General features: G+C 35.8%; 1 protein-coding gene across 2 annotated transcripts in view; it reads left to right on the top strand.

The window, feature by feature from the left end:
- NECTIN3 (nectin cell adhesion molecule 3) overlaps positions 1-5,709 on the top strand; it is a 157,999-nt gene extending 152,290 nt beyond the window's left edge. The window contains exons 8-9 of one of the 2 annotated variants that reach the window (XM_058295874.2): positions 4,522-4,584; positions 5,420-5,709. In XM_058295874.2, coding sequence (XP_058151857.1) covers positions 4,522-4,584; positions 5,420-5,599 — 243 coding nt within the window. In that variant the 3' untranslated portion in view covers positions 5,600-5,709. Of the gene's footprint in view, positions 1-1,535; positions 3,062-4,521; positions 4,585-5,419 lie in introns of those variants that run through there. The other variant, XM_058295876.2, reaches the window with a different exon arrangement.
- The last annotated feature ends 9,851 nt before the right edge of the window (positions 5,710-15,560 follow it).

Genomic DNA, 15,560 nt, shown 5'->3' with positions numbered 1-15,560 from the left:
TGGAAAATCCCTTTGATTCTTTTCATTGTTTCATTTATTTCATTATTTTCTCTTTATATCCTTGAACATATTTGTAATTGATATTTTAAAGTTCTTGTTGCTAATTCCATCTTATATATCATTTCCAGGTTGCTTTCTATTGACTGGGTTTTTCTCCTGGTTTTGGGTCAAATTTCCTGCTTTTTCTCAAATTCAGTAAATTTTAATTGGATGCTGAATATTATGAATGTCACATTGTTATTCATTTGAATTTTGCTGTTATTCCTTAATAAAAATTGAGTTGTTTCCTGACAATTTATTTTCAGATCAACATGATCATCTGGAAATTAGATTTTAAACTTTGCTAGGGAGGTAGTAGAATATTTTGTCCTCTAGAGCTACTTTATCCCTCCTCCTAATGCATGACTTTTCTGGATTTTCTATTGAATACCTCAGGTACTCAATAAGTATTTTTTATTTTGTTTGTTCTTTTGGAACCGAAGTGCCACAACCCTGATCAAGCTCTGATAGTTGGTAAAGCTAATAACTCCCTAGTGATTTCTCTTACCTGATAGCTGTTCTTTGCCTGCCCTACCAATCCCCAGCTTAGTCTTCAGGAAGGGAAACCCTTTGCATATTTCTGGAGCTATGTGAGGCTCCATCCTTTTCTATATCCTGTAGCACAGATTCCAATCACCTCAGCTTCCTTGAATGCTGAGCTCTGTTTCCTCAGTTCAGCAAGACACTGTTCATCTTGGGAGATGAAATTATGAAAGAAAATTGAGGACCAAAGAGATTCAAATTTGCAGTGGAGACAAAGGTTCCAGATAGAATGCTAGTTCAAGTTTTTTCACTGCCAAAGCAAGCAATAAGCAGAATTATTGTAGTCTTCATGACAGTAGCCGCTTGAAATCTTAGTTCTGTCATCACTGAGAATAAACCTTAACAACTCTGAAAGTTCTGCTTATAGGATTTAAAAATAGTATCTCCCTGAAAATTGTTAAAATATAATACCTAGTAAAGAAGGGAGGTTTTGATTTGTTTGTTGATTCAGAGAAGGTAAGATATTTGTTAAGATAGCAACCTAATGTTGTTAGCACCTTGGAAGCCAGAAATATAAGTCTACATATTTTTGGTTGACTTTTTTTGGTGAGGCTTTGGATTGCAGAATGGTTGAAACTGTGGCAGGAAGGATCTCTAGTGCAGAGTATTGGTGGTGGGGAGATGTGTGGGTGGGGTGCACCTCAGGCATGCCTCTATGGAATATGAGTGTGTTCATATGATCATAAGGTGTTGTCTTGGTCAGTGGAGACCCACACAATAACCAGTGGAATACTGAATTCACATCCTGGGGAGTCCTGCTCCATTCTCTTATAGAGTGGGAAGAATCCCTAGAGTACGTGGTTGGAGCCTAGTGAAGGAGAACAGACCAATATGACAGGCCCTTGATATTGATGCTTGTACTTATGAATCTTGTTCTTGTGAAATTCGCACTATACCCATTAAATATATGTCCCAGAGACTTAAATCTTCAGTCTGTTCATATGCTTGTTCAGCCCTGAATCTCAGCAGAGCTTCAGCCAACACCTACTCTCCAGTTCATTGGACTTGCCCAGGACAACTAACAAAAGGATGATGATGGACAACATCCATCCCACAATACAGTATCTACAACTGCAAGCAAGGCAGTTCCATCCATCTGCCCCATGGGGTCTAAGACACCTCTCAATCAGAAGCAGAGTGGGCATCACCATCCCAAAATCCTCAATATTGAAGAATGAACAAACAGAAGGGGAGAAATGTAACTATGGACCAAAGTAGACTTATTATTATTATTACTATAGTAATGAAAGTCTTGTAAAATTGATATAAAGACAGTGGTCACCAGGTGTTCTGAGGGGAGAGAGAGGGAAGAATAGATGTTAACACAGGGTATTTTGGGGTCATTGGAATTGTTCTGTATGATATTGCAATGACAGATACAAACCATTATACATTTTGTCAAAACCTATAAAATTGTGCAGTGCAAACTATGTAAACTATAGACAATGCTTAGTAACACTGCTTTAATATGTGTTCATTAATTGTAACAAATGTACCACACTAAATGAAAGATGTTGTTAATGGGAGAAAGTGTGGGAGGGGAGAGGGTAGCATATATAGGAATCCCTTATATTTTCGATGTAACATTTTTGTAATCTAAAACTTCTTTAAAATAAAATAAAGAAGAAAAAGTCCAATGACTTTAGTAAATTAGGAAAGTGAATATGTGTTGTAGCACAATAGAAATTGCTGCAAGATAGTACATGTAAGTAGGGAACTTAAAATTATGTATTATAGATTAATAGTAGCCTGAGACTTTCTAAGAAAAGATGCAAGGATAATAAAATAATATATATCATTTGTCTATCAGTTAAAGAACTATTAGCTTATCAATACATATATTTTAAGCACCAAACATATGTAATGTACTAAGTAAGATACTTTTCTACATACTGTAGCCATTAACTTATTTTTAAAGTCAGTGATGTAGCATTTCAGGTAGTTTATGGGTTGACAGAGAACTTACAGATGCACCACTATGTTAGATTAAGTTTCTTATGTATTGAGGGAAGGATACAAAATCTTGTCAAAATCCATATGGCCACATACTGCAAAAGCAGGTGCAGCATGCTTTTCTAAAGGTTCCCATCCATAATTCCTATTGCAGGACTGTCCCTAGGATGAGTGAGCCCCCTGTCTATATAAACAATTGATTAAATATTTTATTATAAAATTCATGGGATCATGTGAGGTGTAGTGATTCATTGGTGAAGATTTAGAATATTGGATAGAGAAGAAATTGCACATTTGTTTATTGTCCAGTTTGTGTACATGAAGGTTGTTGGTGGTTATCCAGGTACCATTTCTTCCTGTTCTGGTAGAAATTCTTGTCTTCTATTGTCAAATGCCCTATTCCTGGCTAATTTTGTATCTCCTACCATGAGAAAAAGGTGGCAATGCTTTTATAACTCATAAAATAAATTAAATCATGGTTCTTTGAAACCTTTGTATTATAATAAAACAGATAGATTTCCTTGTCTCTTCAGTTCTGTAATGCTATTCATTTAATATTGGAACATTGCTACTCATGATGCTGCATCACCCATCATGCCACCTATGAATACTGGCTTCCAGTGACTCAAGGGCTGTTACTGTATTTCATGATGACCAAAGGCAAGTCTTACCCACATTATTAAGGAAAATGTGAATGATGATTTACTTTCTGGTTATGATGTAAATTTATATTTGGAATCTTATGGCATAGATATAGAACAGTGTATCTTCCAACAACTTCTGATAGCAATAAAATGTGCCCAAGAATATGACTGCTTGCCTATCCTCCCTCCTGTTGGTAGTGTGTGGGAAGCAGGGGTGTGATGAACCTTGAAAGAGATCACATTCTAGGAAGGCAATGATTAGCCTAAAGAGTGCAAGAGAAAACTTGGTCAGAAGAAGGACTTTAGTCAGGCAATGATAGATGGGTAATATTTCAGTTGGCCGAAATTGAAGGGCAAAACTTCCAGACTAAAAGGACAGCATAAGCAAATGCAGTGAAATGCAGAGCTTTTTAATAGATATGCCTACATGACTGGGACATTCAGTCATTCTTTTCTTGTATTTATTGAACATCTATTTTTCAGGTACTAAGCATGAAGCAGGAGATATAAGAATACAGGATTTAGAATTAGACAAAGCCATGTTTGAATACATACCAACTGTATGATCAAAAACACCTTACTTAAACACTCTGGGCCTCAGTTTTAGTCATCAGTAAACTAGAGATATCAGTTTTATAGAATTATTATTATAAGGATTAAATGAGGTAGTGTTTGTAAAATATTCTAACCAACACTCAATTTAGCGGGGAGGCAGGCAAATGGAATGATTAATTGTAATACATAAATGCTATGAAAGCACAGAAAAGAAAGTGGCCATCCCTGCCTGAGGATGTTGTGCAAAGCTTCATGTAAGAGGTGATATTTGAACAGGGTCTCAGCTGAGAAAAATTCCTTGTGGGATAAGATTTGAAAATGATGAATGCCTTCTTTAATGTGTGTAGGGGAATGGGGGAGTAGCAGGCAGGAGGAGAAGGATGACCATAATATATATATAGATAAAGGTGAAAAATAATGTTTCCTTGCCCTCCAACCACTTTTAGCCTGTTTAAAATATAAGACTCTTCCACTAAGAAAAGGCAGAAGAACCTTCTGTGGTGAACCTTCCCTCAAGTGAGATATAAACAAGATTGCATGAGATGTTTTGCAGCTGATGTTTTGTATATTTCCTTCCTTGCAGAATACATCTGGAGCCAGGAAAGAGAGACAAACTCTTAGGAAATGGAGTTGCTTTGTCCATCCTCATATGGAACATTTTTGCTTAGTTTGTAGACATTTGTAGCTGTAATTGGCTGTTATAGTAGTCTTAGTGGTATTGGCTGATAGGTTTTACTATGTGCTTGGTGCTTTAGAGTACATGTCTTTGTTTTTCTTTTTCTTCCAGACTGAATCCTTGCCTTTGCAGACTCAGTTTGAAGAAAGAGAAGTTGGCAGTCTTCAGCACTCTGTAAGTAGCACGGTCATATTGTAGGGTGTCAGCCTAGGCAGAGCCTGTGGCTAACTTGCATATTAAAATATTTGATTTCCATAAAAGTTCATTTTACTGATCACTCTCTTGTTTGAGTGTCTGTAATATGATTTGGCAAAGTTCTTGGGCTTGCTTGTCTCTCTTAGCAGTAATCAGGTTTTATGAAACCAAGAACCCATGAACCAGGCAGAGGAATTTATACCAGAGACATGCATATCATCATGGTATACATTTTATAATAAGTGTCAGCCATGACCCGAGGTCAAACAAAGTAAACAAGCAAGAAAAATCAGACAAGAGGATATTTTGGGGAGTGTTTCTTATTCTCAGTTTGATTGGATGTATGGTCAAATGCCAATTCATGTCACTGTGTCCTTTTTCTCATTCCCCAGAGCTGAATCCTGAGGTTTCTTTTTTTTGGCTTTGTGTTTTTTGTTTGATTTAATTCTCTGTGTATCTCATGTACTCATTACAAGTGTAAGACTTCCTTAGAGACTCCTGAAATTCACAAACTTGTTTTATTCCAGTTTACCTTAATGAATACCAACTCCAAATTTCAAAACCTGAAACACCACAATCCCATTGCTCAAAATTTTTGTGTTTAGGGGCTGCCACCCCTCTTATTCTGATATCAAAAGCAACAAATGACTGGAAAATGAAAAGTTGTTGTACTTTATGTTGCCATTAAGTAGCTTGTGGGATAATGAACCAAGGACACAGACTGTAATGGATTATTTTCTTGCCTATTTTTGCAGAAGTGCTAGATAAACACAAACAGCTGCTCTGCTAATGTAAGCAATGTTTGAATTTTTAGAACGGACTAAATAGAAGGAGATTTGACTACGAAGATGAGAATCCAGTGGGGGTAGATGAGATTGAGCAGATGCACCCCCTTTACAATCAGATGCACTACCAAGACTGGAGCTCTGGCAAACATCATCAAAACAATGACCTGGAGAGAGTCTATATCAACCCACGAGAACATTATGTGTGATTTCCCTCTTTTTGCCAGTGGGTATCCTAACAAATGTCTATTCTTAGACTGTGGAGAGAAACGGAGGCCAATTGTTATTATTCTCTCTCATATAAAACAATCCCAATCTATGTGTTTTAGAAGTCTTGATGAATGACTTGGAGCCAGTGGTGAATGTCTTTCCTTCATTAAGAGTTTCTCACCCACCAGCTGTGTTTGTGAACTTGACTATAGCTTTGTGTGTTTCTGTGATGGTGGTGTTTAACTACTAACATTTGGCCTACAATGGCATGTTCATTTAAAAGTACAGCATCTGCCTATGATGACTGTGGTAATTCTCCAGAAAGAAAGGCCCCAGCTGGTATTATTAACTTCACTAGGTCTCAGGCGGACCAGCCTGTTTATCTGTAATTCAAACAGGCAGAAAAATGAGTTTAGGGTCCGTTTTGCTAATTATTTCTCAGTGATTTGATTTTCCCTGACGTGCATAATATAATTACAATATCAGTATACAAACAGACCTGAGGAAGGAGGCAAAATTTATTCTTTATCTAAAAAAAAAAAAAAAGGCAAATTTAACCTTCAAATCTGTTGGTTGCTTTGAACCCTTGCGATATTACTTGTTACTTTTGGTTACTAAATTCCTAAGAGAATTTATATATATATTTATATACATTTATATGTATATTTCTTGCTATTATTTTCCTACTCTCAATTACCCATGTGCTAACAAAAGTTCTCTTGCTCTCTCATTGTTCCTGCAGTCCTGTTCTTTACTAGCCAGATTGTTTTTCCCCCACTTATTAAAGTCTATAAACCCTATGTAAATGGTGAATAGCATTTAGCCTTGCCCTGCTTTTTTGTAGTATTGTTCATGAGAAGCTTAGCTTTACTGAAATTTCTTTCAAACTATCTCCATCCACAGAGGCTTTAGCTACTATTCTGCATCCTTCAGACTATTTATTGTCCATGCTTTATCTACCTCAGAAAGCCTACTGGAAAACTACCTTGAAATAATTCCTTTTCTTAAAACCATGTAGAAATTTTGAAAACTTAAAAAAAAAAAAAGCCACTTCAATTTGACCTAGGTGCCTAACCAAGCCCCATTGTTCTTTCTCTCTTCTAACCTACTTTATCTGGTCAACAAGAGTAAAGAGATGCTAAAAAGCAATATAGTAATTTGCCTGCTAGTATATCCTGTGATGCTTGAGGATGCAAATATCTGTCTTGTATTTGCTAACTTCACTTTGCCAACTTTTCATCATTAAGATGAAAGGTAGTAATCTTCACAGTGATGTGAACAGAGGACGGAGCATAGGTGCATGTGTGAATGTCTGTCACCCTCCCTCATATCTTAAAGAAAGAAATGTTTTCCTGTGTTTTCTAGAAGATTAAAGGTATGTCACAAATCAAAAACACTCCAAACTTGTCATATGTTAGGAAAGAGTGGTATAAGCATTAACATAAAATAGTACACATTTCCAACCTAAGCTTCAACTGGTCAGGGGAATCTTAACACAGATTCCTAATGAGATACCAAAGATACTTTATGATTCATATTCTATCGGCTCTAGTTCTTGTTTCCTTTTTTCAGTTGCCAGATGTTATCAGACAAATTATTCAAATTGTTTCACCGCAGTTATATACTCTGTCCACTTTACCTGAGTGACTACCAATTCTGAGAGAAAGGAATGTTTTAGCTAAGTAATTCATTTCAAGTGAATGCTTTAACTAGGTAATTAGCCATTTTAAAGTCTATACTTACATGGGATTAAAAGATCCTTATTGCTATATCACTATGTTACCTCAGTATTAAGAGTTTTCTGCCCTTTGTTGCAAGCTGACACTAAAAGATGTTGCCCTTTTTTACTTGACTTCCCATCAGCAAGTTAGTGTAAATGAAGGTGTAGGAATCCTTACAATTTACTTTTGTTTTACAACAGATAGATAACTCTGGGCATAGGTATCTTTGGGAAATGTTTTATAAATACTGGAATGTTACAGTGGAGATATAGTAGAATATCACGTTTAGGACACTTTAAAAATGTCTTCAATATAGAGATGGTTTCTAAGGTCCTGCAGGGAGGCAGGTTGTTGACTTCACTTCACAAAAACACACCATGGACCCAGGGAGAAGTAGAGATGTCTTCATTTGTTCTAGGGAAAGGGATTTGGAAGCATTGAGTCTCAGGAGCCCTTTGGTCTGTCTTCAGCACCCTCCATACCAGGAGGAACCCACCATCTATCTTTTAACGTTTCTCAGTGTAGTTTTGGAAAAGAAATTTCAGATCTTTCTCAAAGTCAACTAATTCAAAATCTCTTTGCCTGTCAACTATGGTATTTCTTTAATAGACTGGTAGATTTTATACCATTGGCCCCTTACACAGGTCACATATGCTATGCAACAGCTTGTCCTGATGTCTCCCGTTTGTTCTCTCTAAATACTGAGCTGACTAGAAAGGAGCTTTAGAAAGGTTTGATAAACCAGCCCCCTCATCCAAAAAAAAAAAGGACGTCCAAAATTAGCCTCTTGATTTCTAAAGTTGGAGCCTTGACTACTTGACAATGGCCATATAAATTTGGAAGTTAGACTTTTAAAATCAGTGAGTAAGGCTTAGGGAAATAATCCACAGCTGATATTAGATACTTTTCCCATAACTGGTTTACTAAAACACACTAAAACAAAGAAATCCCAAGTGTTTATCCATTTATGCTTGCAGCTTTGTATTTCAAGGGGAGTGTGTATATTCATCCTAAACTCATGGTCTTTAGTGTCTATTTTTTAGGTAGCCCATGCTCCAGAAGTGTGCAATGTTGCTGCAGTAGCAGATAATCAGGTTCTTCACACACCCCACTAAAATAAAGCATTGTCACACTTAAGATTGATCTGACATATGGGATAAAAATTTGGATTGGTTCTTAAATGGCAGTTATTTATCATCTCTTCTATGAGGGTTCCCCTTACCCCTGCCTATTAATTATCTGATATGTTCTAAATTTGAAAATCCTATGCTCTTTGGGAGCATTTAATAGAAAATTCTTACCTATGCTAGGCATCCCTGTACTATGTACACAGTAGATGTGTAGAAATGTGCTGTAAACTAAATGAATTTGTCCCCCCCCCATTAAATTTTTTTGACCTTGTTACCCCTAAGGACATTCCAGTTTATTCAGTGTACTTAGAGAATCATTTCTGAAGTCCTCTTACAAAGTAGTCTAAAATTCACCAATTGGTTTCTCTTGTGCAGTTTTTCCCTTCACTGTGCTGGTCTCCTGGTACTATTCTTTATATGCAATAAAGTCTTTCCTTTGAACCTCTTATTCTCTGGGGTATAGAGGATAGACCATTATACCAAGGAACAAAAAAACAGGTCCTACATTCAGCTCCATCACTTTCCAACCATGAAAATTTAGGCAAGTCACATAAACTACCTGGGCATCAGTTGCTCTCATTCATAAAGCAAGATTATAATACCGTCCTTGCTAGGCTCTCAAAATAGTTGTGAAAATTAAACAAGTTAATAATGGATAGGATATTATAAGTTCTCTTCAAACTGAAAATGCCTTTGATTCTATTATTATTGTGTATTGGACCCAAACTTCCAGTGCCCTTGACAACATTTAGAATACCTTAAGTGTCCCCAGGGAGAACGAAGTGAAAACGTGGAAATTTCAGTTTGACTTAATTTGAGTATAGCCAAGTGCACTTAGGAGGCATTTCTTTTACTATAATAAACATTTGTCATTGCATATTTTGATATTAGCTTGGTAAACCTTGTCTAGAATTGAAAATATACATTGCTATAATCAGTGATTGCTTTTGTTTTAAAAATTACTACAAATGAAAACTCACATTATTGAGTGTGTACTATGGATTTAGGTTCCAGGGCAAGTACCTTACATGAATCTTCTCACTAAATAAGACCAAACTTCTGTTAGGTCCCTTTCCAGGAATTCTTGTTGGAGCAGACAGGCACACATGCTACACTTGCACATACTCAGGACACATTAGAGCTGTCAGTCAGCTGTTACTTCTTTCAAATCTGCATTTGGGGAGTGGTGGTAAGGGATTTTGTTTTCTTGAGGTTTTTTATTTGTTTTGTGTTTTGTGTTTTTAGGAGGTACTGGGAATTGAACCTGGGACCTCATATGTGTGAGATGTATATGGTCAACCATTGAGCTACACCTGCTCTGCGTTTTCTTGATTTTTTAAAAGTAGAGCGTAAGAGAGAGTACATGAAAGAAACTTGTAAGAAGTGATTATTAAAATGGAAGCAAGTTCAAATGCTCATAGTTTGTGAACTTTCCTAGATGCCAGAAAGATTCAAATGTGTATTAAATTAACCAGAGCTGCTAAAAGAAGCAACCAAATAGCTAAAACCATTCCACCCTAGGTGGTTCAATTTTAGTGGGCAAAAACTTAGTTCTTTGATATATTCATTTCTCTGTTTAGTTCGTTTCACCTGTATCAAATTCCCAGATGTGGTGGCCCTATTATAGGGTTACCTAGACCTGATGGACAGACAGAGCAAGAATAGAAAGAGCGAAGTAGAAATGTCAGGGCCCACAGCTGTGACTCAACTCTGTATTTCTCTTGTTCTGCTCCTTGACTAACAAGACCCTTTATCTTTAAGTTGTTCATAGACCTTATAGTAGGGCTAGGAACTTGTATCCCAGTTCTTCTGTTAAACTAGAAATTGCTATTTGCAAGCTTATTCAATTATAGACTATGACTGAATTAATCTTATTACACCTATAAAGGTATAAGTGTTTCCTCCTCTAAGGAAAACTGTTGTAAGCTGGCCGTGGCCAAACTGGTTACTGACAATTATTAAGTTACTTTTGATAGTTTTCAGTAGATAGAGGTAGGTAAGGGCTATAGGTTGCCTTCAACCTCACCACCAGATGGAACTTTAGACTACAAATCAGTCTTAGACCAATTTCTGCCTCATGTGTATATACTTATAAGCAAGCAGGCAACAAAGCAATTCAACCTGTCCTGTAAACTTAAAAAGTCCCAACTCTTTGTCCTTTTAGGCAATCCAGCAGTATCATAAAAGGATTATTAAAAGTAAATTGAACAGTATTCTAACAAATTCGGTCAGACAACACAATTCTGCTTAACTTCTAGACACAGAATTCTAGGACTTTTAGAGTTGCTAGATTCTTATACCCTGTTCAAGAAGGGCCGGAGGACCTTACAATATTTTGGGCCAATCCACATGTCTTTAGACCACGAATTTGAGCATTGGAAATTCACTTCTATTTACTTTTTAACAAAATCTCTGAAGTAGCAAGAGTTTTTCAAATACCGACAAACCCTGGACAGTGTATTCCTGACTAGTAGACTTTAAATGTTAACTAACTGCAACCAGGGTTTATATTAAGATGAATTAACATATGCTGAAATATTTGAAAGAAATTACATCCAACATAACAGGTTTTTGAAAGTTTCTTAAGGTTATGACACCATCACACTAGGTGGGGTTGTTCTGTTTTACTGCTCTAATGTAAAAAACCTGTTAAATATTAGAGCCTCATGGACATTTCTCCTTCATGAGAGCCTTTTCCTTCTTAGGGTGTGTATATGTGTGTGTGTGAGACAGAAAGAGAGAAGGAGAGGAAGATGTCTACTTAAAATGTGCATTAAATTTTTTTCCAGTTCATTTGTACAAGGGAACCCCCACATTTGGAAACCTCTCACTAATGCAGGCACATTTTATTATATTTAACATTCTGTCCTCAAAAGGGTTAGAGGTAGGAGTAAAGAGGTCATATTTAACTTACCAGTCTAAATACATAACATATTAGGCTTATTTTTACTGTATTTCCATCATTGGTTGACTTATTTTCTCTAATCAAATTTCAGTTTGATTGTGCAAGTTTCACACTGAGTAGACAAAACTAAAAGGGAAAGTGAAAAATTCAAATGACACTAAATATCCTTTAGCATACATTATCAATTGGGGCCATGATATAGAAGTTCCCTCTGAAACTCAGGAAGAAGGGAAATCAACATTAACAAATGAAAGCATTCTCCATTCCATTAGGTTATGAATCCATTCCATTGGTACATCCCCCTGGAGTATTCCAGTCAGTTTGGAAGCTAAGGTCATGATATGTATCAAATTACATCAAAAAGTACTATTTATAGTCTGTATCTTTTACCTCTAGCTGTGAGGTTTAGGGTTAAATGCCTGAATTTCAGAGGAAAAGATGTAATAAATACTGTTACTAGATATATTTATGAAATATCATCTCCACCACCTGAAAATGGATAGGACCTTGTCCTCTGCTCCCAATTTAGAGCTGTGTTGTTTACAGTTGTTACCTACACACAGTTTTTCACAGGAGGTGTCAGCTGAACCCAAGGAGATACTCTTGGATATAATATTAAATTAATTTATAATTCCCATCCTAAACAAGCTTTAATAAACAAGTCAGCTTTCTGAAATATTTCAATCTTTCACTAAATCCAGAGGTGGGAGACCAAACAGTTACCCTCTTGAGGTTTTACCCAGCACTACCATTTTAAGTTCCTATTATCAGTTTCCCTATGGCCCAACAGGATCCTTGGTAGCAAGACTTAAACTAGTTCTATTTATTATCATGGGGTGGAATTTACCCATCAAAGTCTATTAGAGGAGACCTAGAAGAAAAGCCTCCCTGGGAACCCAGAACATCAGGTTTGCTACACTGGCTCAGAACTGTGACCTATTGTACTGCAGATGTGCCTGATAGCCAAGGTGTTTTATGCTGTTTCTTCCAGTGGTTAGGAATACACTTCAAACATCCTTAATTTCACTTAATAACTCACAGTAGATCTATGAAGCCCATAATTGCATAGCATTTTCCAAGCGAATGGGTACCATTGTTTTGGTTTTCAATATCGTTTCTAATAATGATCAGTAATTTTAAAAATAAATCCACCTAATATATCGATCAGGCTAAATTAAATTCCTCTCTCACAATATATGATGACTCAGTGTCCATCATATTTTAACTATAGGCAGCTGTATTTGTCCTAAGTGCATTATTTTGCACTTGCTAACATTATAGCTCATTTATGCCTGTCTTTTTCACATGGACTTATGAGAATTTATTGCATATATTCCCTCTAACTGAGCATTTCACTACCAGACAAGTGTATGTCATCTTAGGTTTCATTGTGTACTTGAAATTCCCAGTCCTTTGCAAGAAAAAAATGTTAAATAGCTGTTGTTGCTACTAGATTCTTGGATTATTCCATTTGTTCATCCAGAAAAGTTCCTGTTTTTGTTTCTATTCTACCTTATGTTTCTATTTCTAAGCCAATGCTGTAAGACACAACATCTGCTGTAGCCTATTCACTCACTCTCCTTATGGTCTTAACCTCTTAAATTCTTTACTTCTCAGTTTCACCCCTTTAAGTTAGTTCTCTCTACCTCAAGGGGTTTTATGGGGGGAAAATAAGATGTCTAAGGACCGTCTTCAAGAGAAGTCTTACTTTTAAAGTGATTTTATAAAAGCCATTTTGCTTACATAAGAGAACCTCTATAGCTATTTTTCCTATTCTTGTTTCGCATTTTTTTTTTCCTGAAAAGTGATTGCTATTTGCTCTGGTTTTAACCTTCTACCCATTAACCCCTTTCACACTGAATTTGTCCACTCTACCTTATCCATGCCCTGAAATATTTACTTAGGGAGCCAAAACTAATTCTCCCACAACAAATCCCACACATTTTGACTCTCATCATTAAACAAAGTAAAGAGGCATCTAGCTCTGCTCACAAGAAGTCAGAAAATGCACTCTCTCTCTGGCTCTGGCACATCTAGTCTTGTGCCATGGCTCTCCCTGTGTAAACCTGAGGTAAATTCTCCTGTTGTGAGGCCTGACAAATAAGTGGTGAAAAGCATTTTGCAAATGTCCTGTACCATATAAATGCATAATGAATAATCTGGAGAGTCTACAAGTTGAAATGGTTCTTGTCTAGCTCAGTTCAGAATACTAATCCACATATTGTTTTCAAAACAAACGTTTAACTAACCTGTTCTTTTTTGTGTGTAGTAAAAATAGTTTCTAGTCCATTTGAATTACTGTTTTTTGATATGTAGTATAAGAGATTAATTAGTTTATATTCTTGCTTGTCAGAAACCATTCCAGTTGTATTTCAAGTGTTAAAACTGAAAGTATTACATAGCAATGTAGTAGGGTAGGGAAGAGGGTTCTAGCTTAAATGTGGGAAAATACAGAAGAATGCTGAAGATTAGCTTTGAATTTCAGATTGTGTAATCATAGTAGATGTTCTGTGGTTATTTTTAGATACTCTTTATTTTTAAGGTACCAGAAATTATCTTTTATTTTTGCAGTTTTTGAATAAGTAAATGATCTTTACTTATTTTGAATAAAGTTTTTATTAACTAAGATTTTTCACTTACATTATTATCAATAAGTCAATTTTTGATAAAACTATAAAAACTAAGAAACTTATTATAGGACTAAAATTTCCAAATTTAAAGAAAAATTTTATGAAATTAAAAGTTTCTGTGGTTGAATTATTTTTTTAAAAAAGATTTTAAAAATAGTAACAGAAGTACTTTTATATTTCAAGCAGTATTGAAAATGGTTTAGAAAAGGTGTCAAGTTACATATTATTGTAATTGTTTATGAACATGAATTTTGTTTAAAAAAACTAAATCCATTTCACCTAAAGAATTGTTCTTTATTCATGAATAATTCTTATATGTTAAAATGAGCTTTCTTTGAAATTTTATTAGTGGTAGATGGCCATTTTTAAAATGTTCCTCATAGCACCGAAATAAGTTGCTATCTATGATGGACCCCTGAACTTTGTTTTAGGGCTCCTTTACTGATCTGTTAAATCCCAAGGTCTAGGAACTAATTTTTTTTAGAAGGTACCTGGGATTCAACCTAGGAACTCATACATGGGAAGCAGACACTCAACCACTGAACTACACCTGCTCCCCACTGATTTTGTTTTAATTACAGCTTTGCTGAGATATATTTCACATTCCATAAAATTCACCCCTTTAAAGAGTACAACTCAGTGGTTTTTAGCATGTTCACAGAGTTTTACAAGTATTACCATTATCAAACATTTTTATCACCTCAAAAAAAAACCCATACCCATTAGCAGTTACTCTCCATTCGCCCTCTCCTGCCCCTGTCCCCAGCCCCTGGCCAACCACTGATCTACTTTCAGTCTCTATGGATTTGCCTCTTCTTGACATTTCATATAAATGAAGTTGTACAATATGTGACCCTTTGTGCCTGGCTTCTTTCATTTAGCATATTTTCAAGGCTCATCAATGTCTGAACATACATCAGAACTTTGTTCCTTTTTATGGCTGAATAACATTACATTGTATGGATATACCACGTTTTGTGTATTATCATTTGATGGACTGAATTGTTTCTATTTTTCACTACTGTGAATATTTTTGATGCGAACATTTCTGTACAAATTTTTGTGGTACACATGGTTTCATTTCTCTTGGGAATACCTAGGAATAGAATTACCAGATACTATGGTAACACTATGGTTAACATTTTGAGGAACTGCCAACCTGTTCTCCAAAGGCGCTACACCATTTTAAAATTCCATCAGCAACAACTGAAGATTGTAAGTTCTCCATATCCTCACCAATACTTGTTACTGTTTTTTTAAATTTTTTAAATTCTAACTACTCCCCTGAGTATGAAGTTGTATCTCACTGTGGTTTTGGTTGCATTCCCTAATGACTAATTAGATTGAGCATCTTTTTATGTGCTTATTTGCCATTTGTATATCTTTGTTGGGGGAGATATCTATTCAAACCCTTTGCTCATTTTTAAATTAGTTTATTTGACTCTGTTGTTCTGTTACAACTTAATACATTCTACAATCATCATCAAAAACATTTAGAGAATTTACTCTTCCACTCATCTCCCCTCTCTGTTCTGTGGCCTGCCAAAGAAAATAGGAAACACTGTTTTTGTACT

This window comes from Dasypus novemcinctus, chromosome 4 (genome assembly GCF_030445035.2).
Source record: "Dasypus novemcinctus isolate mDasNov1 chromosome 4, mDasNov1.1.hap2, whole genome shotgun sequence".
Taxonomy (NCBI): Eukaryota; Metazoa; Chordata; class Mammalia; order Cingulata; family Dasypodidae; genus Dasypus; species Dasypus novemcinctus.
The sequence above is the reverse complement of the archived record's forward strand: the minus strand, read 5'-3'. Positions and strand labels throughout refer to the sequence as shown.